The sequence below is a fragment of the Eutrigla gurnardus genome (assembly GCF_963514095.1).
Source record: "Eutrigla gurnardus genome assembly, chromosome: 13".
NCBI lineage: Eukaryota > Metazoa > Chordata > Actinopteri > Perciformes > Triglidae > Eutrigla > Eutrigla gurnardus.
The window spans coordinates 17,482,575-17,506,487 of NC_139936.1; the positions used below are offsets into that span (position 1 = coordinate 17,482,575).

The window sequence follows — 23,913 nt, forward strand, 5'->3', positions numbered from 1 at the left end:
GGGGGGGCTTATCCCAGCATGCATTGGGCAAGATACAGAGTACACACCAACACATTCACACCAACAAGAAGTCCAGATTTTCCAGCTCACATGACCACCCACATAGAAGCAATCAATCAATCAATTAATAGGAATTGATGAATTTCCTGCCAAGTCACTAATGGATTTTCCCCACTCATCAACACAAGAATCAACTTCTTAAATGTCGCCCAGTATCTCACAGTGTTGACGCTCAGATGCATTATTGATGTGTCAGCTTGTGTTTTATGGTCAGTGATGCTGCTGTGGGAGTTGACAAGAGGAAGTAACCCCCCCCCCCCTCGACCCACCAGCATGTTATGAGCTCCACTGACTGGAGGAGATTTCCTCGAGGGCGTCCGGTCTGCAGTCAATAACCAAACTGAGTCTAATGGGTCTGAATGCAAGAGGCCGCTTTTATGTTTTGGAAAAAGACAACATATTGTTTATCGTTTTTTCAGTTATTAAAATTTTGGAAAATAAAAACAAATGTTCCCAGTTTTCTATAGCACAAAATGTCCTCTCTTAATTATTAGTTGTCCGAACATGTGTAGGAGTCTGTTTATAATGTTATGAGAAGCTGAAAATTCTCACACTGTATAAACTGTTGATTAATTATATCAATGAATTGGTTTCAGCACGACACTAATTTATTATAATTATTATACATTTATTTTATATTTATTATACAACAATGCATATTAGTCTTTGCATATTTGGTCACTGTTTAGTTCAAGATTATTTACACTGCATTTTATTCTTATCTTAAGGTTGTGACTAATATGTATTATACAGGTGTATATCAATAAATCAGATCAAATAGTCCACAACATTTATGAAAATAAAATGTATTGATCTGTTCCATCAACTGTATGACAAATATATTCAATAAACAATTATATAAAAAAGAAAAACATCAGATATCAACCCAGGATTAAGTAAAGTCTCTGTCTTTAATAATTACTACAGGCATTCAAGTCAGATGACAAATAAAACATTTTTATCAAAATCTAAAAATAAATTGGTTATTTATGAAGGCAATAAGACAAATATGCTCATATTGGTACCAGCTTCTAAAATGTGACGATGTGCTGCTTTTTTTCTGATTGTAAACTGAATATATTTGGGTTTTGGTAAAAAAAAATTAAACAACGAAATGAGAAAAGGTATGCTCCTATTAATGGACGTTAGAGAGACTCGATAATTTAAAAAAATGACTGGGAATTGCAGCTTTCGAAATGTAAAAAGGCATTTAAAATATATAAAAACCTAAATTATTTGAAATACTCCAAACTCCAGACCTTTGAGTCCGCCCACTCCTGTCTGATATCAGCCATAAACTCCCTGTAGTGCATTTCTAAAAACAAATAGCAGCTGGAGGATCAGTGGGAGAGAGAGGTTGACTTTGAACAGGAGAGAGAGAGAGAGAGAGAGAGAGAGAGAGAGAGAGAGAGAGAGAGAGAGAGAGAGAGAGAGAGAGAGAGAGAGAGAGAGAGAAGGGGGGGTTGGTGTAATGCTGGAAATATGTATCATTAAGAGGTATTGATCACCTGAGGAAATACTTCACAAATAACCAGTTTAATCAGACACGAGTCGTGAAAGGAGTCCGACCACCAAAATATGCAAATGACCCCCCAGGTGTGTGCATTGTTAGACATGAACCCGATGACTTCCCAGGTCGTTTCTTACCTGTTTTTCCAGCATGATCATTCTCTCGGTATCATGACCTTCATGGAGTGTGTGTCCATGCGAGTCCGGGTCCACGGTTCAGACACACTCCTCCTCTGGCAGCATCTTGCTCTTCACGGATGAGCGAGAGAAGAAAAAAACACGAATAATAAAAAGAAAATAGTGGTTTTGAGGATACTAGCTTTAAACGCTTGGAGGCTAGCGGGCGGCTGCTTTATCCCTTAAAATGTTGCTCGCTGGCTCCAGCATGTCTCGACAACCATATAAAAAGAAATGAAGGAGGAAAACACCACATCGGTCAGTAAACTGGAAAGAGGGGGGGCAACCAAGCTAGCTGGGGGCTAGCTAACGTTAGCGTGCTAGCCAGCGAAACCTCAGCGATTATTAAAATTGTATTTGTCTCCTCCAGTCTTCATCCATCGCGGCCCCGCTCCCTTCCAGACTCCCCCCCAGAAAAAAATACAACGGAGAAGTCTCCTCTATCACCGGCTCTCGCCACCAAATCCGCGCTCGTTGCTCGACGACGACATCCCAGTGAGGAGTGGTCAGTCCCGGGGAAGATGTGGCTGATTCGACCAGCGCAACACTGATGCTTAAATGGATGCTGCTGCTGAGGTGGAATCTCCGCTTTCACTGAGACAAGACGCTGCTGCTGCTGCTGCTGCGGAGGGAAGCAGAGAGCATCTCTAAACAACGACGTTCCTGAATGCGCCACACGTAGAGCGACACGACACAGACGCCCGTGAACACACCCCAGAATGTACTTTTAATTCTAAAAATATGAAATATAAAACATGAATAAAAATAATAAATACAAATACGTTAAGTTGCATAAAATAAATACACAAAGTAAATTAATAACTTGATACACAATACTAACAAACTAATACATACATAGTTTTAATTATTTAAAAACTAAATAAAAATAATTAAAAACATACTTTAAAAGATTATAAAACATATAAAATATAATACACGAATACGTTTGATTGCATAATAAAATACATAAGTAAAATTAATAACTACATGCAAAATACAAATACAATACATATATCATTTTAATTATTTAAAAAGTAAATAAAAACTCTTTATGATTATTTATAAACAATATATATAAATTATTTTAATTCTGTGTTTTCTTTACTATTTTAAACCGGCTGTACAATTCTGAATTATCGTTAAAAAAAAAAACCACAAAACAATAACATAAATATGTAAATTGAATTACTGATCTGAAAAATTGTAGTTAGATATATTTCTTATTAATTCTTATCATTATTTAACACACAGCCTGACAGACTGAACTCAGGGGACAAAAGATACATTTAGTGTCCTCTCTCGTGGTGCATTCTGGTACTTTATGTGAAAACCAACATGGCGGCCGCCTGCACCAGAGCGCTCTGTAAGGTCGGCTGGAGTTTTCTGGAGTCTCCATCCGCACGCCGGCCCGGTACCGTCTCCTCCTACCTGCTGGGAAATGTGAGCACACGCGGGTCAAGGAGGGCGTACGGTACCGGCGAGTACCGGTCCAAGCTGCTGTCTCCGCGGACCGGAGGAGGCAGGGTGCTGGGCTGTGCCGTGCTGCTCGGTGGAGGTTTGGGTTTATATCAGACAGTTAAGTTCAGGCTCCAGCAGCACCTGGCCGAGGAGGAGACCAAGGTGAGTCCGCTCACCTGCGCCTCTAACGCGGTCACTCTGTCAACCGGTGTCCCGCTGATCTCCGATGGCAGTTTTCCCGTTGTTACCTAACTCCATGTAGAGGACTGCTTTAGTTACCAGCGGTGGATTGTAACTAAGTACTGTTGAAGTAGGGTACTTGTACTTTACTCGAGTATTTTAATTGTATACTTCTACTCTCCAACAGTTCAGAGGGACTTGGTGTACTTTTTACTTCACTACATGTATTTGGCTGCTTTAGTTGTTATGTATTAGTAATACAAAATATGAGCAAACGCATCAATTATTATGTATTATTACGAGTTAAGATACCCAGCAGTGCATAAAGTAATTACCAGCTACAACATTAGAGTAATAAACACATTAATAGATTTTGTCCACGGTGCTCTGTGTTTCTAGTTAGCCCAATATTGTTGTATGTTAGAATCAGCATATAACGGGGGATCCTTTCTCTTCCTGGGTCCAGATCTCAGCAGGAGATCTGAAGTTGACCCTGTACCAGTACAAGACCTGCCCGTTCTGCAGCAAGGTGCGAGCCTTCCTGGACTACCACGGGCTGCCGTACGAGATTGTGGAGGTGAACCCGGTGATGAGGCAGGAGATCAAGTGGTCGGTCTACAGGAAAGTGCCCATCCTTATGGTGAACAGTGATGTGGTAAGACTGCCCCATCAGGGCCTCTAAATCTCAGATATAAAGCAGAAAAATATTATTATTATATTATTGTTGGCACTATAAAGTCACTTGACACTTACAGAAAGTAATTCTCCAACTGTAAACCAGCGTTAATACTTTTGTCAGCCACTTTAATTTGGAAGTCGGATCAGAAAAATATGATGATAATGTTATAATTCAGAAATCAAGCTGCTTGTTATTCATCTTTTCCCTCATAACCCCCCCTTTTCATTTTGTCTTTAATATTTTCTGTTGCTCTGCAGCAACTGAATGACTCGTCCGTCATCATCAGCTCTCTCAAGACGCATTTAATCAGCAAGTAAGTTGTAGCTTCCGTCATTTTCTCTTGATAATTATTAAAGGACTAATTTAAGAAAGTAAAAAAAAATACCGGATATTTATGCAGGGACACATTATGATTTATTTAAGATTTGATTGTTTTTCACTATAAAGGATGTTCAGTAAAACATGTCTTCTCTGTGACACAATAAAAAATGTTGTTTCTTAACTAAATGTAAAGTGATACCAGTATGGTCAATTTGGGTGTGCTGACCCTTTAAATGTGAACCTTCTGTCCTCCAGGAAGAAAGACATGTCTGAGATCCTTCACTGCTACCCGGAGATGAAGTCTGTGAACGACCGTGGGAAGGAGGTGACGGAGTACAGCAACAAGTACTGGGTGATGCTGGGGGAGGCCGAGAGCATGGCCGTGTACCCCGAGAAGGGGATGCAGAAGTAAGTCCAGACCTGGTAATGACCCGAGCTCCGAAACCGACGGTATACTCTTATTTTGAAAGGCTGCGCGCTGTGGCTTTGCTGTCATCTAATGGCTGATTGTTGGGATAATATTGTGAATTATTTTGGCCAGGATAAGAGTGACATGCAATTTTCATATCATCTTAATGCCTAATTGTGACTATGATGTGTTTGTTTTCAGAGAGGAGATGAAATGGCGTCAGTGGGCCGACGATTGGCTCGTGCATCTTATTTCTCCCAACGTGTACCGAACTACCAACGAGGCCCTGGCATCCTTTGACTACATCGTGCGCGAGGGCAAGTTCAGTACTTACGAAGGTTTCTTTGCCAAATACGTCGGCGCTGCGGCCATGTTTATCATCGCCAAAAGGCTGAAAAGTCGGTGAGTTGCACATGAAGAAATGTCTTGACGGTGATTATGGAAATGTTTCTGCTCGTAGCTTTGAGTTAGTAGCTTGAAATTGTAGTTTTGGATAAAAGTTGTTTTTTGGCACGACAGATACAACCTGCAGGACGACGTCAGGCAGGATCTCTACAAGGCTGTTGATGAATGGGTCGCAGCCATCGGCAAGAAGAGGAAGTTCATGGGTGGAGATCATCCCAACCTGGCAGACCTGGTGAGAGAACTAACACAATCCAGGCTACAATATTAAGTGAACAAACACACTAAAACCGAATAAAGAGCAAAGCCGTCTCTATATTTCCCATCTAACAATGTTGTTTCCTGGTGAACATTACAACATAATTTCCCTGTCGACAGGCGGTGTTTGGCGTCCTCCGAGTGATGGAGGGCCTGCAGGCATTTGACGACATGATGGCGAACACCAAGGTCAAACACTGGTACAGACGCATGGAGAGGGCGTCGCTCAACCACGAGGGCCGCGAGTGATGTCGAAAACGGCTGTGAAATTCGGAATGGAAATGGTTGAAGGAAGGAGAACACGCAGAACACCAGAGTGCTGATGACAGCCTCACAAGGACTAAACAGCAAACTAGAAAGAAAGACAGTGACCTGCAGCAGGAAGCAAGAAGACCTGCTTTCACTTTGAAAACAGTCACTGCTGTCCTGATTGATTTCCTGATAGATTCAGACGTTTATGTTAATTAAAAGATTGCACACGTGAAAACGCTGTAGCCAGATAATTTGAGCATTTAATTACCAAGCTGCTGCTGTGGAGGAACCAGCTGTTCATGTTAAATGCGTTTTACTGGCCTCTACTGGTGGAACCGTGGAACTTGCAACACTTCAAACGACAGCACATTTTCACAATACAAGTCAACATATCTATGAGACAGCACTTCTGTTGATTGCCTGCAGATTTGTTTGCTTTATTTGTCAATAGGGAGGTGAAAATATCCCATAATGTCCTTTTAATACTTCAAACAGCCTGCAGGGTTTCCATGCAGATCTGGAAAATGACTTGCCTTGAGTGGTGACATAAAATTGCTGAGCAAATATATCTTGAGTCCTCACCCTGACAAAAAAAGGTTTGTAATTTGTGAAGTGCTGATTTGTCACTATACATGTACTATACATGGTTTATTTCAGCAGTTCTCAACCAAACATGTTGGGCTCCTACAAGCTTATTGTATTTATGAAAAATAGATTTTGACTAAGTTGATTTCAAAGGCAGATACTTTCCGATCATCACAACTTTGTCTGGGAAATAAAGTGGCTATAAAGATTTTCTTCTTGGTTAAGAAGTTTCAGTATGAACTTGTTAGAGATCAGGTTCTCTATTTATTTCACGTGATTATTTCTCTGTAACTGATGCAGGATCAGTCTGGCAGCGAGGAATCTATAGCTGGTGTTCTCCAGGGGTTGAATGAAATAAAATAAAATGTATGACGAACTGCCAGTTTGAATGTTCTTAATATGCAAACTACGGATACACTTGAATGTATTGTATTAAAACCAACTCAATGTCAAAAGGTTAAAAAGAAAAAAAAAGGAAAAGGAGTTATGTGTTGCGTTTAAGGAATGATTAAAGATATGCAGGATTACATCTTGTCAGCAGTACTCTTACCGATCATGTACTGAATATTTTCTTCTTTTCTGTAGTTTTGTCCAAGTTCAAAAGGAGTAAAAAAAAAAAAGTCAGGATATGGTTCCAATAAACTGCTGATGAGGTTTTATTTCAGATATTTGGTTTAAAGATGACAAACATCCTGATAACAGCTGTATAATAATCCACATTACATTCAGCTCCTCCCCTCTGCTCCTCCACAATAAATTTCATCTACGTTTTTGAGTCATCTTCAGAGTTCTGGTTCACCATTACGATCAAATCTTTTGTTTCTACAGCAGTTAAATGCTTTCATAAAATACATTTCTAATCTTTCACGATGATTCAACGACCGCTCATCTGGCCCTGAAGTCTTTGCTCCACATGGTGGATTCATAAAAACATAAATAGCAAGTTCAAATAATTCAACAAAATTCCAATTTGAATAGTGACGAATGAAATAAAAACAACAGTAGCGACCAAATTCAGTGAGAAAAATAAAGAGCACCCCCTCCTCCCTACAAAAGGTGTCATAACAAAATAACTAGTAAAACTGTTAGAAAAAAACAGCTTCAACATGATCTTGAACGCTAACCTTTCCATAAGGAGGATTCATCCTGAACGCAACTTTACATGTCCTCTTGTACGAGAGGAAACCTGGCATTTATATGCTGGACTTTTGCAGTATATTCTAAAGCTGTAAGAAGCAGACGACCATGTGAACAGACGTTGGTGTAGAAGTGCTTCTTATCTTGATGTTGGCCGTTCAAATCTTCCAAAGCCGGTGAAATATTCAGAATGGTTTGCATACAGAAAACTGCGTTGTCGTCCATCAAACTCCTCTTCGAGTTGCCAGTAAATGAGCCAGTAAGTTATTTTAACAGATGTGAAATAACATCTTCCTCCAGCGGCAGCATCTACTTTTTCCTCCCTGGGTCTAGAAGTCCCTTTAGCTCCTCTGCACCAGACCACATCCCCCTTCTCTGGCTCGTTCAGTCCTAAAATGAGCAACATCCAACATGGCAGCTCCTCCTCCTCCTCCTCCATCAGGAGCTCCAGAAGTTGGAGCCCAGCTGACCTTTGGGCGGTCGGATCTGTCGGCTCTGCAGTGACCTCTACACACGCAGGAGAAGTTTAGTTTAGAGACAAAAACTTAACACATGTTCCCATTTTAAATAAAATTTCATTACACATTACTCCTAATTTAAAGATAGGTCTTTGATTTCCCTCTTAAAAATATTTTAACAACACTAAAGTGGGTAACGTACCTCTAGAAACTGCTGGAGTCTGATGACGGAGCCCATCTGTCCACTGCTGGTCACCGCTTCAATTCTGGAGACACCAGAGAGACACGTTCAACAAGTGGACAAAAAGCTGAGTCGCTGGTGGGGAAAAAAAAACTACTTCTGTATAAATAATAAGATGAACATGCTTAAAATCTTTACTACCTCGGGAAGTATTCCTCTTTAAGGAGCAGGATGAGTTTCCAGAACTGGCTCTGATACTGCTTCATCAAAGCATTTCCACACACCTGAAGGAGACACACAAATATCACTTAAGGAAAATACTTTTGGTTTTATAGCTGTTCAAGAGCAAAGTGAGCCGAGACTTTTCAAGAGTGGAAGATGATATTTGATGACCTTCATATAAAAATCTGTACATATTTTAGCTCTCAAATCTCGTACACGACTTACCTCAAGGAAGTCAAACAGCAGCGTTGCCGTGATGTCAGCCAAAGGCTCCATGTTGAGCATCTGAGCCAACCAACGCCAGCCATGGTTCAGACCGTGAGGAGCAGACTAGAACACATCGAGATAATAAGGTTTAAACATGCAGAAGCTGAAAATCTTATAAACATAGTGCTGAAGTCAGCACGAAAGCAAACTTGTGACTTTGATAAGATACCCTGCCTAGATATCTTGATACAGATACTGAAACGATAGAAACTTCTAAAAAGTTAGGAAAAGTGATGGAATAAAAATTTTTCTTATTAATTGAAAATGTTAAAATGGAAAATGGAATTAAAATTGTACATGGTATCCAGTAAGTTGACCCTTAAACTTGACTTTGTGATTTATTGGATAGGAACTATATTTGCAACCAGAAATCACATGAAACAGCGTTTAACAAGGCTTTTGTAAAACAGCGCCCCCACCAACGCATCAGTAAACGTCCAGGCGGAGAGTGGTACTGCAGCACGGGAGACTCCCAAAACAAATCACAGAAAATAACAATTTCAGATGAAGGAAATCTGCTAAAATCAGGCTCTTACCCCCTGCTTGGAGCAGTAGGGCCACCTCAGCTGGATGATGGCGGCGTAGAGGCGGATCATCCCCGACATCCTCTTCAGGAAACTGTCCTGACCTTCAACCCCGGAGTCATCCACACGGTAACCAAGAATCCTGATGAAAGATAATTGTTGTCAAACATATCCAGAGTGAAAAGGAAGTCAGAGTCACACAATTTGTGTTTGCCTGACCTCTGGTATTCCTCCACAGGCGTACCGTCCTTCATCGGAGGGTAATGTGGAACCGCGTACGGACATTTCTTGTGCAGGTGTGCGAGGAGGAGGTCGCCCACTTGAGGGTGCAGCTCCCAGATCCCGGACATTACCACAGCGATTGGGAATGCGGCTTCATGGTGAGACGCCACCTCCTCCTCTCCTTGTTTCTGCAATGGAAATCACACCGCATTAAGTGACCAGGTAGGATTACTACAGTTCTACAGTTACTGCCGTCCTGGTTTTAGCAACTTTCCCTCATCAACTTCTTACAGAACTTCCTCTGAATGTATTATCATTCTGTGTGCTTTTGTTTTGGAAGCCTCTCTCTTGTCTTGTGCTGCAGTACCACTCTCCACCTGAACTTTTACTGGGGTGCTCTTTTACAACAAAAGTGTCATTAAACACACAGATAATGTGATATCTGGTTGCAAACATTAAGTTCACTATCAAATAAATCACATAAACTCAACAATATAGGACGTTAGATAACTGCCCACCATGTACATTTTAGAATTGACATTTTTAATTAATATAATAATATATTTTAAGTTCCATGATCTGTCATCTTCTGTTATTCCAATACTTTTCCAAACGTTGTAAACTTTTACCGTGGTATTGTTTCCGTAGCAAGATATTTAGGCCGGTTATTGTACCGTATATACATGAAAGCACTAGTTCAATCACACATTTCCACACGGCTGCAGGGATAATATATTTAACAGACTCACCACAAACTTCTCAGCCAGTTTGAAGCTGACAAAGTCCAGCCCCTGTGGATGCTGGGAGATGGAGACGGACCTGCCCCCGGACACCACTCCCCTCCCCGCCAGCAGCTTGTCGATCTTGTCGAAGATTTCTCGGAGCTGCGATCCGGAGTTGCTGGAGATTTGACTGACGGGGATGCTGGCTGCTTTCTGGAGCTCCAGCTTCAGCTTCTTTGACTTTAAATCCACAGAGGAGAAATTAAACCCTTCTGTACAGAGTTCTGCTCACAAAATAAACATTTACTGCTGCACTCTTGTCTGGTCTTGGACGTGCGTGATGAAAAAGTCCCTTTGTGTTTTAGTCCCTCCTGTTATTAAATATGCTAGACAACAAATCATATGTAATTTGACTTGACTGTGCAGCTTAAAAATCCCTTTGTTAAAACTTTGATGTTGTGAGCGGCGATTCATACGACCAGTTGTTACTTTGGTTCGCAGTAGCTCTATATAGCCAGTAGAGGTGATAGTGGACCAGGAGACTCATGTTTAACCACCTTCCTGCTGCCACTGGGACAGGTGGCGAAAAGAAAACTATTTCAATACGAAGCGACTCATTTGCTGCCGACACTCGATTCCTCCGGCTCAGTGAATTCAAGTTTGAAGTTCAAAGAACAGACTCTTCTGTCAGACCGTCTTTTTCTTTGTAGTAAAATTAAAAACCCTTCCTCGATATATATCGTACAAACAGTAAAGCCGAATATGTATCATTCATGACATAAATGATTTTTAAAGGTGTAAAGCTTTGAGATGCCATTTGTGAATTTGCACAAACAAAATGTTACCTGGACATCTTTTGAGGAGATGAATTGTTCGATGGACTGTGCACACTGAGCAGCCGACTCCTGCAGGTCCTTGTACCATTTCAGCGTGCCGTCTTCAGCGCTGTTCTGCAGCCCTGTTGGCGGACAACCACCACCATATGTTAAGAAGCTCACACCTGCATCACAGATTCCATATCACACAGAGACGTACATCACTGCTTCACACAGAGGCCAGGAAGACATCTCTCACCTTTCCTCTTTGCCTTCTCTTTGGCCGACTCAGCCGCCTTCTTCTGGGCTTCCTGCTGCACCTGCAGCTCCGCCTGCGTCCTGCGCTGCTCTTCCTCCTCCACCTCTTTCTTCTTCTTCTCTCGAGCCTTGACAACCTCCTCCTGCATCAGCCGGATCAGCGCCCTCATCTCGTGGAGGGCCCGCTCGGCCACGGTCATGTCGTCCACAGTGGGAAACTCTCCCTTGAAACGCAGAAAAGGGTAGAAAGGGTTACAGAGGGTCTCCTGAGAGGGATGAACCACAACACAGATCCAGTTCTACAAGTCTGGATTCATCCTGATCTAGAAACTTTTTTATAATAATAAAAAGAAAGAAACCACAGAATGAATACATATTAGCATGTTATTAGCATCTTTCTATCACCACTGTCACTAAACATTCCAGATATATTTTGTACCTCATAAACATTTCACCCTTATCGATTGATTACTTGATGAATGAGGAATCAAACTGACCTCCGCCGTCTTCCTCACCACCTCGGACAGCTGGGAGCACAGCTGGTTCCCACGGGTGCAGTAGGAGCCGAGGCTGGCCGCCGGGAGCTCAGTCTTGGTAGACGGCTCCAGCAGCTGGTTGAGCTGCAGGATCTCCTCCTGGATGGTGTTGAGGTTCCGCAGCCGCTCCCTGCCGTCTGTCTGCCGCTGACGCTCAAGCTCCGCCTCCCGCAGGCGCTGCTGCTCCGCCTCCCGCAGACGCAGGTTGATGATCTGATGGCGAGGACAGAAAAATGCATTTGTACTCGACGATACATGCAAGACTGAAGAGAAGTTGAAGTTGTAAGCTCGGTTCACCGCGGTGATATACCTGGTAAGAAGTGACCTAACATTATGAGTATGATACCATTTGTAGAAACAGACTGTCATGGCTGTGTAAGATTGGTTCCTGTGTTTTTCCAATAATTCCAAAGCGTTGTAAAGTCCATTCAACTTGTATTCCTATTTACTGGCATTTAACCTTTCAAAGAAAAATTTAGCTAAAAGAAAAAACAGGGTAGAGCAATCTAATAGAACCATCATTTATATTTCACTACATTATCATATATTGCCTTTCTTTGCTACCGGTATTTAATGTATGGAAAGGAAAACTTAACGCCTTGAATTATGTTCTTTTATTTATTCCATAACTTTTAGCCAGTTATGTCAGGTTTTCTACTCTGAGGACGCCAGACTGACCTCCATCTAATGACCATAATACCTTCATTCTGTGTCGCTGCTCTTCCTTCAGCTTCTCTTGACGCCCGATGCTCTCTTTAGTTCTATAGTGCAGAAAGTGGAACACCAGACCAGTTTGATGGCACGTACAGAAATGTCAGAATTGTCAAACAACATTGAGATGTGCATCTTTGCCTTACTCTCTGTCCATCATGTCCCTCATACTCTGGAACTCCTGCCTCTGCTTCAGCTCCATGAACTCCTCGAAGCGTTTCAGCTGCTCCGACTCGGAGCTCGCCACCGCCGCCACCAGCTTCTCATGCATCTCCTGCCTCAGTGTGAGTGCCATCTGAGCCGACAGATTCGAGACATCAGGCGAGATTTGTTATTATACCGTACTAAACGCACTTAAGGCCTTTGCATAGTGAGACTGTTTTTTATATGAATTATTTTGTGTTGATTGACTAATCAATGAACCCACTAATTGTTGTTTAATTCATGCAAATGATGAAGATGTTCTGGACTTTGTTCTGTTTATATACTCATGCCTGATCTATTAATTGATCATTAAAGTTCACTTTCTGGGACTTCAGAGGGGATGATTAGGAAGCATTGTGTCTGACCTTGGCCTTTTCTCGTTGTTCCTCCTCAAATTTGATAATGCGGCCCGCCGTCTCCATGGCTTTGGGCGACAGAAGGGAAATGGCAGGTAGTGATGCAGTATTGGAAACATCGCTGACATCTTCCTCTGCGTCTTCATCCTTCGCCTCATCAATATCAGCCTGCAGCAGACAGAATTACAGGCAGTTAGGTGAATTAAACGGGTGAGTTCAAACAGAGTCACGGTAAACAAGTAATACAACATGTGCAGCCTGTTTGTGAACATGTTTTAATTTAACATTAAACAACTGAATTTAAGATCACATGTCATGTCCTCTGAGTAATGTCTGTACTTACAAGTCCAAATTGATATAAAACTCAACTGATAACATCCTAAAGCTGGATGACAGACTTGCCTGCTCATGCTCAGTCTTGACAGATGGAGCTGCAGGAAGTGTGGCATGCCTGGCGTTGAGGTCGGGGATCGATCCTGTGGCAGAAACCGATGCTGAGATCTCATCAGAGAGGCCGGGGCTGGAGTCACCGAAGCTGGAGCTTAGAAAACAGGACTTCTGCAGGGGCAAGGAGCCGAGGCGCTCCAGTATGACGCCAGAGTTTGAAGACAAGCTGAGGGCTTCTTTGCAACCGGCCAAAATATGCTGCAAGAAACAGATACATTTCACCTCAAGTTTACTTCATTCATGGAGCATGTTCTGCAGCTAAAACGTACCAAAAAGGGCTTTTATTTTCTACGCTAGGGAGACACACTAAGCTCCACTGACTCACCATCCAACCTTCCAACCAAACTGGCCATTTGTTTACCGCAAAAGTCAGATTCAGTCTTCAATATATACACAACCAAAAGTGTGTGGCGTGCAGATGTAAGGAAGAAATATTCACCATTAGAAAAAATATATAAATAATGTAGTTTCCACATATACAGCAGCTATTTTAACGGAGGAAAATAACAGTATACTTTAACTTCACTACTACAATCACCATATAAACCCCGATCCCTGATTCAACCACAACAGTGCGGCTGGGATTTAAATAGTAAATAACATCCATTACGTGAAGTTAAAGGCATGCAAGACCATTCAGACATATAAAGTTCTCCACTCAGACTTTGTGGCAGGAGATTCAATTTTTAACAGTTAAGTATATTCTGACAAGAGACATGACTTCTGGATGGATCCTAATGATGAAGAAAATTGACAATTAGGGAGTTTTGGGTGGTCAATATTCAGATGACTGCAGTGGAGTATTGAGTCCTAATGTAGTGGAGTAACCTCACCTTCACAAAGAGAAGCATACAATTAAAACAATCCATTTAGGTAGAACAACTAACGTTGGTAAGTGTCGCTCATGCAATAGTTTAATACACGTTGACTAATTAAACACAGTGCTTCCACCTGCTTCATATTTGGTCTCAATTATGATTGAGCAAACTAACTGCCCTCATTGCACATCGTCCTGTGGAGATACGCGGTGAAACGATCACTTAAGATAGCTTAATGTATAAATTGGTTCATTTCCCAAAGTAAGGTAAACGAGCAGGGATACCTCGGCCTTGGCTGGCATTAACTAGCTATTAGCCAGCTAGCTAACGTCCGAGTTAGCTCCGTGTTAGCGTAACTCACCTCGCCTCGTTCGGACCAGTACGGGTCGTACGTGATGTTTCCCTTCGGAGAATTCTTTAAGGCCTGTAATGTTTCCCATCGTAGATTTTCAGCAGGCATCACGTCAGGACTGTTAACTAAATTGAAAACTACAAACTACTGAGAGTGTCGGGCTAAAAATTTGAAACGCCGGATGTTGTTACATCAATTACAATCCGACAAGAAACGAACCCAAACACGCACCGTTTCCGGTTGGGTTATTGCCATATTATATTTTCAAAAAACGCTCCAAAAGAAGTGTACAACTCACATTCAACAACCCTTTTATAAATGTTGACATTTAAATGGAATTAAAGAACCGACATTAGTGATATTTTAACATCTGTATTTATTGCTTCTGAATTAAATTATGCAAATGAGGGAGAATATTTAGAATTACCACATTTCTTCTGGGTTTGGTATGAGGCAATAATATTAGATTTCAGCTATAAATGGTATTTATTATTCCAACAAAATTAAAATGTGCAACTGCTGAATAATAAACAAAAGTTATACAAAAAGGTGAAAACGTTTTCATGTTACATGGTAAGTGACTATTTTGAAGTGTGCACAAAATGATTTATACAAAATAATATACATTTATTTCAGGTAACTATAATATGACAATTTCATTTAAAAAAACGTTGAATTCATTTCATATATAGTATAAACTCTAGTCAAAAAATAGTCAATGAGGTTATGGTTAGGTTGAGTTATGATACTTTGGGAATATAGGAATCTTGCAGTCAGCTTGCGAGCAAAGAGTCACCAAACACGTTTCCATATGAGGTTTTGAGAAAGTGAACGTAGTTCTGCAGACTGCGGTTTGTGGAGTCCGACTGCTCAAGTCTGTCTTTCATGTTCTGCAGCTGAGTCTGGAAACGTCGCTCCATCTGAAGGAAATGCAGGAACAACACATGAGAATCGACAAGTTTGTATCCCGAATGTGAAAAAAAAAAAATCGTTACATTACGTACCTCCTCCTTGCTTCGCTGTAGCTGACTCTGCTCTGTTTTAGCTCGGCTCAGCTGGCTCTGCAGGTCCACGGCTTTAGACTGAGACACTCTTTCTTTGGCCAAAACCCTCTGCATGCTGTTGTCCACCTGGAGGGAAGATAGCTTGTTAACTTTTAAGTTTTTCTCAAATAACGAAACTCTGTCTTTTGTTTGCAGTATCCTCATTTCTACATCCACATCAATCTCACTAAATAGTCACAAAAGTATAACGTCAGGCTTTAACTGCACTGAAACTGGTGTAAATCTGGCACTGTGTGACTGTTTGAATTGAGGCAAAAATTGTAATGTTATGTTTTGTTGTGTGGACGCTGAAGGACGCGGCAAAATACTTATATTCAGACCTGTCTCTGTGCGTCGTCCAGACTTTGTTGCAGCTGTCTGGATAGAACGCTGCACTCGCGTGTCTTCTCCTCCAGCTGCTGCTGAACGCTGCGGATGCTAGCTTCCTTTGAGGGGAGAAGCTCAGACATCTCTTTGTTTTCGACCCTCATGTCCTCCAGCCTCCTGCAACAAGCGACACAGAAAACTACAGCTGCTGCCCAAAGTGTCAGGTACTGCCCTGGCCTTCATCAACAAAATGTCAATCAAAGAGACATGTAGCAACCAGAAAGAGTCTCAAAATGAGCCAGAAGTAATATAAAACAAGAACAAAAGAAGCACAAAGACACAGAAAACAAATACAAAGAGACACAATGCAACTAAAACCGCTGCAAAGAGAAACAAAGCGACCCATAACAAATAGAAAAAGAGGCAAAATAACTATATAGTAGACTATAAAGTCTGTATGGTGTTTGGGCCTTTTGTCTCATAATCTGCACCTCTCCAAGTTGTGGATTTTCTCTTTGAGAACGTTGTTCTCCTCCTGCAGCAGCAGGTTCCTCTGCTGGAATGTCTCCATCTGGGTGCCTTGCTGTTCCACCTGTGAAGGAACACATTTAACGGTTAGTACTGAAGTCACCTCTGTGGGACTCTAGTGGTTTAGGGATCTAGATCTTTGGCCACAAACATTTCCAGTTTGTTAAAGAGGTGAATACTATAACCTGGGATGTGATCTAAAAGAGCATTTTGATACTATACCTCCCAGGCTGGTGAAGTACCTTGTGTCTGACCTCCGAGAGGGCGGAGGTGTGCTCCATGTTCCTCCTCTCATGGGCGTCAGCCTCCTGCTGAGCCTCCCTGAGCTGCTGCTCGGTCCTCCTCAGCCTGTCTGGCAGCGCCTCCAGCTCCCTGAGCCGACCCAGCAGCTCCCTCCTCACCTGCTCCATCTCCCGCGCCTCCTTCTGTGTCATCTCCAGCTTTAGGTAGTACTCCTCCGATTCCAGACGAACCTGCTGGACCTGACCAGAGACGTATGGCTTCACTACAACACAGCAAACTCTGACACATCATAAGTGTTTCGTGATTTGGGTTGAAATTGATTTGCTAAAAACTCATGTTGACACAGTGGTGGAAGAAGATCCTTTTCTGCAGTAAAATGAGTAGAAAAACCCACTCTGTGAGAATAGTAAGTAAAAGACCTGCATTCAAACCTGACTGAAGTAAAAGTATGTAAATGTAGCCAAAGATGCAAAAGTAAAAGTATTTATGGTGCAGTAAAAAATACTATTATATCTGACCTTTCTGAATCAATATTACTTCTGCAATAAAGTGTATGTTGCATGTTTTTTTAACTAGTTTAATCTGCAGCGAAACATCATATTCTATAAGATCATTATGTTCTGTGAGAACCACATTTCTCTAAAGAGAAAAACGTTGTGAATATGCATTTCCCAGCTGATCCGAGAGGCTTTGAAGTGTTTATTTAGCTTAAGAACTAGGAGAACTTTCTCAGAAGAGAAACACTTCAGTTAATCAAAACATTCAACATCAACACATCTGTAGATACAGGGTTTTCACTGAACAGGAAGGGGGTGAAAGACTGTACCTTCTTCTTGTATTTCTCCACCAGGCTTTCGTGCTTTTTGATAGACGATTTCAGCCGATGGGCATCGGACTGCAGGCCGATGAGCTTCTCCTCAGATGATGTCAACTGACCCTGAATAAGATGTATATTTATGATAAATGTCATATAATGAAAAGTAGAAGCTCAGTAGCTGCTGTTGGAGTCTTTTCCAAAACATTCTGGGCTTATTTATTTATCCAAACTTCTCCCAGACCTTTCCAGGTCTTTCATGACGGTACAAACCGCTAACTGATTAAACACTAAATTATGAAAATGAATTATAGAAGTGTTGTAGCTTTTTCTAACAGTACCCTGAGTCTTTGGTTGTCCAGCTTGGTGGCGGCGTTTTCAGCGCTGAGATGATGCAGCTGATCTCTGAGCTCCACTCTCTCCGCCCGACTCCTCTCCTCCACTGCCTGACGCTGAGAGCTCAGCTCCGTCACCTGACTGTGATGGAAGCACGTAAAGTTTGTGAAACAACTATTAATAGTAATGAATACATTTAGTTATATATATATAGAGGATGACTCATTACTTTGCATTTAAGAAAATCTCAATTCTATCATGGAAAAGCCTCAAAAAACAAGTCATAAAAGTAAATGTTTTTTACAGCACCAAACTAAATGTGTGTCTCAGACTCACATTTGGAGGGCAGAGATGTGGTCTTCCAGCTGTCCTTTAGCAGCGGCCTCCTTGGCCTGGCGGAGACACCAGTCACTGGATGTGGACAAAGCTTGAGCCAGCTGGGATTCCTTCAACAAAATACAGCTGTGGTCTAATCTTGATTCAGACTGTCAACTTATATCACACCTGGAATAAACTCATGCTTTAGGAAATGTGCTTGTACCTTCTCTTGCAGTTTTGCTGCGAGCTGCTTGGCGGAGTCTTCGGCTCGCTCGGCCTGCTGGGTCAGCAGGGCCAGCGCCTCCTGGTCTTGCCTCCCCCGCTCCTCCTCCTCCCTCCGTGTCCTCAGAGTCTGCAAATCCGCCTGCAGAGCTCGTAACTCCTCCTGCTGCTGCTCGTGGCTCTGCTGCATCCTCTGCTCCACACACAGGAGGAAACAGACATTCACACATCCGGTTACAATGGTAGAATGGAACTAAGTACATTTACTCAAGAACTGTACTTAATTACATATTTGAGGTACTTGTACTCAAGAGTATTTACTTTTCATGCCACTCTGTACTTCCTCTATAACATCTCAGAAAGAAGAATTGCACTTTTTTTTTTTACTTCTACAGGTTTATTTACTGTAAGAATTAACACACACAAAAAGCTAATCATCTAACAGTTTAAACAAATTCATTTTAAACTCTTAGTCGATTAATCAATTAGCTGATGAACTTAATTTAAATAATCTGCAACTATTTTCCTCAGAGTTTTTTCCTTTTTGTGCAAAAGTGACAAAATGAAAAAAGTATGGTTCCAGCTTCACAAATGTAATAATTTGCTGCTTTTCCTTTTAATTATTTAAAACATTTTTAGTTAAGTTATATGTTTCTGCGTTGTCTATATTTACTTCAAATAAAAATTCTGTTGTTTGTTTGTACATGTTGTTTGAAATGTACCATGAATAACAAAAATGATGTTTGTCAATTTAATAGATAATTTTACACATCAAGAACAACATGTGGTCTTCATCTGTGTGTTTTACTGTATTTACGTTCACAGACCTGAATCTGAGCAGCCAGATGGGCCTTTTGAGCTTCTGTTCTATTCAGCTCAGATTCCAAATGGTTGCGGGTCGACTGTAGGATCCTTGAAAGCTCCTCTGTCGTCTTCACGTTGTCCTGCGACGACAGAGAGACACAGAGGGGTGAAGGGGAGTTTTATTTGCGATCACCTGAAACTTTCAAACAATAGTTTGGTTGCTTTGAAGTGGGGTTGTATGAGGTACTCCTCACACAGTAGAAACTGATTACTGTGGACGTATTTTGGACACTTAAAGCAATCAATATCAGCTCACGTGGACAGTGCATGAAGAATATTTTCACTGCTTTACCTTGCCATCAGGTTTTAAAACACTGAACTTAACTGAAGCTATACAACACATGCAAACTAACCGATGGAGGCAGAGGTCGCCCAGCTTCAGTTCCCTATCAGATCAATCATGTTGACTGTTTAAGGTGTCCACAAATACGTCCACAGCAGCACAGTGCTTTGCTCTTATACTGCTACTCCTGCGTGTTTCTACTGTAAGTAATACACTGACTATGGAGGACTACCTCATACAGCCACACTTGAAACCCCCTGAACTTTCCTTTTGAATGGTGTGTGAGATATCCACCTTTATTCTAACAAGCTATGACAGAGATATCCACCTTTATTCTAACAAGCTATGACAGAATACAAGTTGTGTAAACGTTTGTGAGTGAGTTTCAAACCTTTTCAAAGTCCAAATGCACAGCAAGCTCAGACGCCTCTTTCTCCTTGTTGGAGAGTCTGGCCAAAAGTCGCTGTCAGAGAAGATGAAAAACAAGAGCTATCTCCTCAGATGGCTTCTGGGTAATGATAAATGTCAGCGCTGCTCATGACGAGGTGATAATTACTCACAATGTTCTGTGCTTCACTGTCAGTCAGCCTCTTCTTTAAGGCGTCTTTCTGTTCCGACCACGCCGATGATTCTCTCTGTGGACTCAACACAGCACGCAAATACCAGTCAGGAGAGAACTATTGATATTTGCTTGATTTCTTGTCTTCTACTTCCATTACCTCGTATTCACTCCACTCTCTGAGGAGCTCTCGGAGGCTGTGATTCGTGTTGTCAAACATCTCAATCTTCTCGAGCAACAAATCCCGCTGCCGTCCCAGGGATGCCGCATGCAACTTTGACAGCCGCTTGTCCTAAAAAAAAGTATTAATAACACGATCAGGTACAGCGAAATCAGTCCTCCTGCATCCAATCATCCTTCATCCTTCTTTCCAAATTTACCTTAGCGAGGCCGTCGACAGTTTCCTTCACGAATGTCAGCTGATTAGCTACCGCTACGCCGTCGATTTCTGCTTCTACAAGCGTCCTCAAGAGCACGTCCGTCTCTCTGTGTTGACTCTGAGAATCCGACCTGTAAACAAGACGGGAGAAAAATTGAAGACACATCACCACAAAATAAAAATGTACAAGGTTTTTAATTTGTTTTGAACACGATTAAACGGGTTGGATTTCTTTGAAATTGACAGTCTTACTTCTTTGATTGACGCATGCTCTCTTGCTCTCTAAGGAGGATGCTGAGGTTTTTGGATACTGCAGCAATCTCTTCTTCCTGCTCCTCTTCATCACGGTGATGTCCGACTCCACTTTCTGATCGATGCCTCCCTCTGCTCGTCTGAACGTAACACACAAACAAACAGGACTCACATCAATGTGAGCTGTACAATAACCAGTACATATCTGTAATATCTGCAATAAAATCAGATGCTGGAAATAGTTTCCTACCAATAAAACATGCTGCATAATTCATCCAATTTGAGATAATTGAAGCGTATTTATGTGTTAATTAATTGCAAAACCATGCAATGTCAGAACTCCAACAGCATTTACAGCTTAAGGTATTCGTCATCAGTCTGTCTGTCTTATTTCTGATCGAATTTCTTCTCTATGGGTTGCTGTTTCAAATCTACAAGTGCACAGAATTAAAAGACGTTATGACAGCTTTGAATGGATAGCAGCTAAATTTAGCCCTCGGTAAACAAGCCAAGAAATGGGATTAATTCTGCAGCTTGATTCTGTTTAAAGGTAAAATAGACCCCTTCTCTGCTAGAAAACAACATGACGTATTTTTGTGGGTGGCGTAGGTGGAAGCAGAATTATTCTCTGAACATGTTTGTGAACACTGGCTTGCACATTTTTTTTCGGAATAAGTAAAGTCACTAACTCTCCAGAACTAACCAGAATACCTCCTACTTTCTCCAATTGTGTTCCTTTGCCAGCATATATATTATTAACTGGTTGTGGTTGAAAGTGTTGATGAAAATTATAAAAGAGACCTGAGACATGTACAAGCCCTCATTCCTCCTGCAGGACAGTCTTCCTGGAGGAACCCACGGGGTCCGGACCTTAGGCCTCCCTCCATCTCCCCTCACTTGGGCATCTTGTGTCTTATTCTGTATAAATCCCACAGGTTAAAACACATCAAATTATGAATGACGTAACAAGTTATTGTTGGTAACATATTAAACGTAGTAATCATTTAGTCTATTTAATTGATAACTGCATTGATTTCTGGAGGGGAAATTTGCATTATACCCAGCAGTATATAAAATGTGACAAAATTAGATCCACTTTTATCTGCTGCAAAAAAATAATAATTTTTGGGTCAATAATATAAAAGTTACACATTCGAATTTGTAACTTTTACTAGTTATTTTACTTTTGAGTACAAGATCTAAGTACTTCTTCCACAAATGTTGATTTTGACATATTGGCTATACAATACGAAACGAAGTAACATTACTCTGGATTATCTGTAATATCTTAACATCGATCTTCATCCATACGTCACACTGTAACGTTATAATAACCTGTGGGGTCTTGCTGGGACTCCTTCTCATGTGAACATGTACAGGTGTGGTCTCCGGTACGTGGACGTGAACTGGCGGCGGCGGTGATGAATCCCGGGTTTTCATTCTTTCGAGATGTTCCAAGAGACTCAACCAACTAATATTTAATTAGCCTAAACATGGCTCATTGTCTCCGTGCTGCTAGACAGCCATATGTCAAGAAAAATCTCGACGATTGTCTGTATGGCGGACGGTTGTTTGGATCGACAAACGAGGCCTCTGATTGGCTCGTTCGCAATATCTCGTTCTGTGATTGGAGGACGTGAATTTAAAGCGTTACCCGGGGTAACCACCGAAAGTAACGGGTTGTGTTTAATAAATCCACTGTTAAAACGTATTCATTATGCCGTCTTTTAATTAACTATGTACCGAATATATTGTTTCAAGGGTCCCGGTTTCAAGGTTTCTTACTATCACTATTTCTTAACAAAATTATCACAAAGGCACTGTGACCCCGGTATGGAACTCAAAATGGTGGTTACCACGAGTTATACACAATAACATCATTGTACAGTTTACATACTGCTAAAGTGCACATAAATCAAATGGCCTGTCTTTCAAAGTAAATAATCATCTAAATATTAAGTGAATTTAAACTGAAATGTATGCATCTGAGTTCGGTTAGAGCAGGAATTGGTTGAGACAACTGCATTTCCGGTTTCTTTCTCGTTGCTACTTCCGTCCATTAGTTTAAAAAAAACGAGCTAACGCTAACTTTATTAGCTAGCCACTGCGTACGTTCACTAATCACCACACAGTAATCGATGTACACGAAGCCTCGGTTCCTTATTGGGCAAAAGCACGTGCTTAAGTGATTCATATAATGTTCGTTCGATTGGTATTCGATAACGACATGACACGCATCGATATTCGCCCTCCTCGCTAAAAACAACTAGCTAAACACAAGCTAGCTTTAAGCTAAGCTAGCTTGTGTTTAGCCCTCCATGTGCGTGAGAGGCAGCAATGATGAACAAGCGGAGCCTGCGGCTGCTGGGAAGGCAGCTGGAGAGGTTAATAATGCATTATATTTCCTTCGTGCTGCTTTGTCATCCCGCTGCATACCAGCCCGGTGAGTCGTGCGCTGCGGAGGAGAGGGGGGGCAGCAGCGCCGACACCCTCATACTGTGTAGGGCGTGCGGACACGAGCTAGCAGTCGGGACGGATACCCACTTCGTTCCCAGCCGACTGGCGCTCTCCACCCGCAACGACACGTCGATCCGGGGCCGAAGGGTTAATGTGCAGCTTTTCGAGAACCCCCACGGATACCAGTTTGAAGTGATCACGTTCAGAAAAGCGGACGTAACCCAGCACTGGCCGGCAGATAAACACTTCTCCTGGTTCCCAGGTTTCTCGTGGACGCTGGCTACCTGTCCTCGGTGTAAAACTCACTTAGGTGCGTACGAACCCATAGCGTTGCAAAAACACCACCAATTTATAACATGTTCTATATCGCTGGGTGCATTTTCTCTACACTGACATTTCTGTTTAAGTTTATGCCATCCCTGTTGGTCACTCTCGTAATCAGTTAGTCATACCAACGGCAAAGCATGTGATAATTAAACTATTAATCTGTGAAGACATGTTAAATCGTGAAATACCAGTACCGGGCACAGGATTTAATAAATTATATTTTAGACTATTATGGAGTATTACATACATCCTCTATTAATTAGACTAACTCAGAAGATGTTCTTCATTAATGATTTCTCCCACAATCTTTTGTAATCAGGGTTTGCCTTAATTCTGGAAACACTTTTAATTCTATGTTTACTTAAATGTACAATCGTATCTTAATACAGATGATTTCATAATTTGTTAAAATAAAACAATGTTATAAGAATCCTTAGTATC

General features: G+C 41.6%; 4 protein-coding genes across 4 annotated transcripts in view; 1 reads left to right on the plus strand and 3 right to left on the minus strand.

Annotated features, from left to right (window-relative positions):
- LOC311023447 (ral guanine nucleotide dissociation stimulator-like) overlaps positions 1-2,123 on the minus strand; it is a 45,575-nt gene extending 43,452 nt beyond the window's left edge. The window contains exon 1 of the mRNA XM_084025283.1: positions 1,708-2,123. Coding sequence (XP_083881409.1) covers positions 1,708-1,728 — 21 coding nt within the window. The 5' untranslated portion in view covers positions 1,729-2,123. The remainder of the gene's footprint in view (positions 1-1,707) is intronic.
- Positions 2,124-3,065: 942 nt separating this feature from the next.
- On the plus strand, positions 3,066-6,777 carry ptgesl (prostaglandin E synthase 2-like). Its single transcript, XM_084023875.1, has 7 exons — positions 3,066-3,366; positions 3,851-4,039; positions 4,321-4,376; positions 4,640-4,792; positions 4,995-5,195; positions 5,313-5,430; positions 5,574-6,777. Exons 1-7 carry the CDS (start codon positions 3,082-3,084, stop codon positions 5,700-5,702), a joined length of 1,131 nt encoding a protein of 376 aa, XP_083880001.1. The 5' UTR covers positions 3,066-3,081; the 3' UTR covers positions 5,703-6,777.
- Positions 6,778-6,917: 140 nt separating this feature from the next.
- gle1 (GLE1 RNA export mediator) lies at positions 6,918-14,702 on the minus strand. Its single transcript, XM_084023874.1, has 15 exons — positions 14,530-14,702; positions 13,306-13,548; positions 12,913-13,071; positions 12,490-12,638; positions 12,333-12,393; positions 11,594-11,845; positions 11,098-11,320; positions 10,869-10,981; positions 10,051-10,263; positions 9,299-9,489; positions 9,092-9,221; positions 8,514-8,618; positions 8,268-8,350; positions 8,088-8,151; positions 6,918-7,934 (listed from the first exon to the last, which is right to left on the minus strand). Exons 1-15 carry the CDS (start codon positions 14,626-14,628, stop codon positions 7,866-7,868), a joined length of 2,154 nt encoding a protein of 717 aa, XP_083880000.1. The 5' UTR covers positions 14,629-14,702; the 3' UTR covers positions 6,918-7,865.
- Positions 14,703-14,813: 111 nt separating this feature from the next.
- On the minus strand, positions 14,814-23,023 carry LOC311023450 (outer dense fiber protein 2-like). The gene is made up of 17 exons (XM_084025287.1): positions 22,024-23,023; positions 21,490-21,606; positions 20,689-20,828; positions 20,438-20,567; positions 20,218-20,349; positions 20,059-20,133; positions 19,890-19,961; positions 19,179-19,295; positions 18,353-18,544; positions 18,148-18,257; positions 17,817-17,952; positions 17,488-17,598; positions 16,661-16,900; positions 16,382-16,482; positions 15,905-16,067; positions 15,525-15,650; positions 14,814-15,440 (listed from the first exon to the last, which is right to left on the minus strand). Exons 1-17 carry the CDS (start codon positions 22,126-22,128, stop codon positions 15,294-15,296), a joined length of 2,214 nt encoding a protein of 737 aa, XP_083881413.1. The 5' UTR covers positions 22,129-23,023; the 3' UTR covers positions 14,814-15,293.
- Between the last annotated feature and the right edge of the window lie 890 nt (positions 23,024-23,913).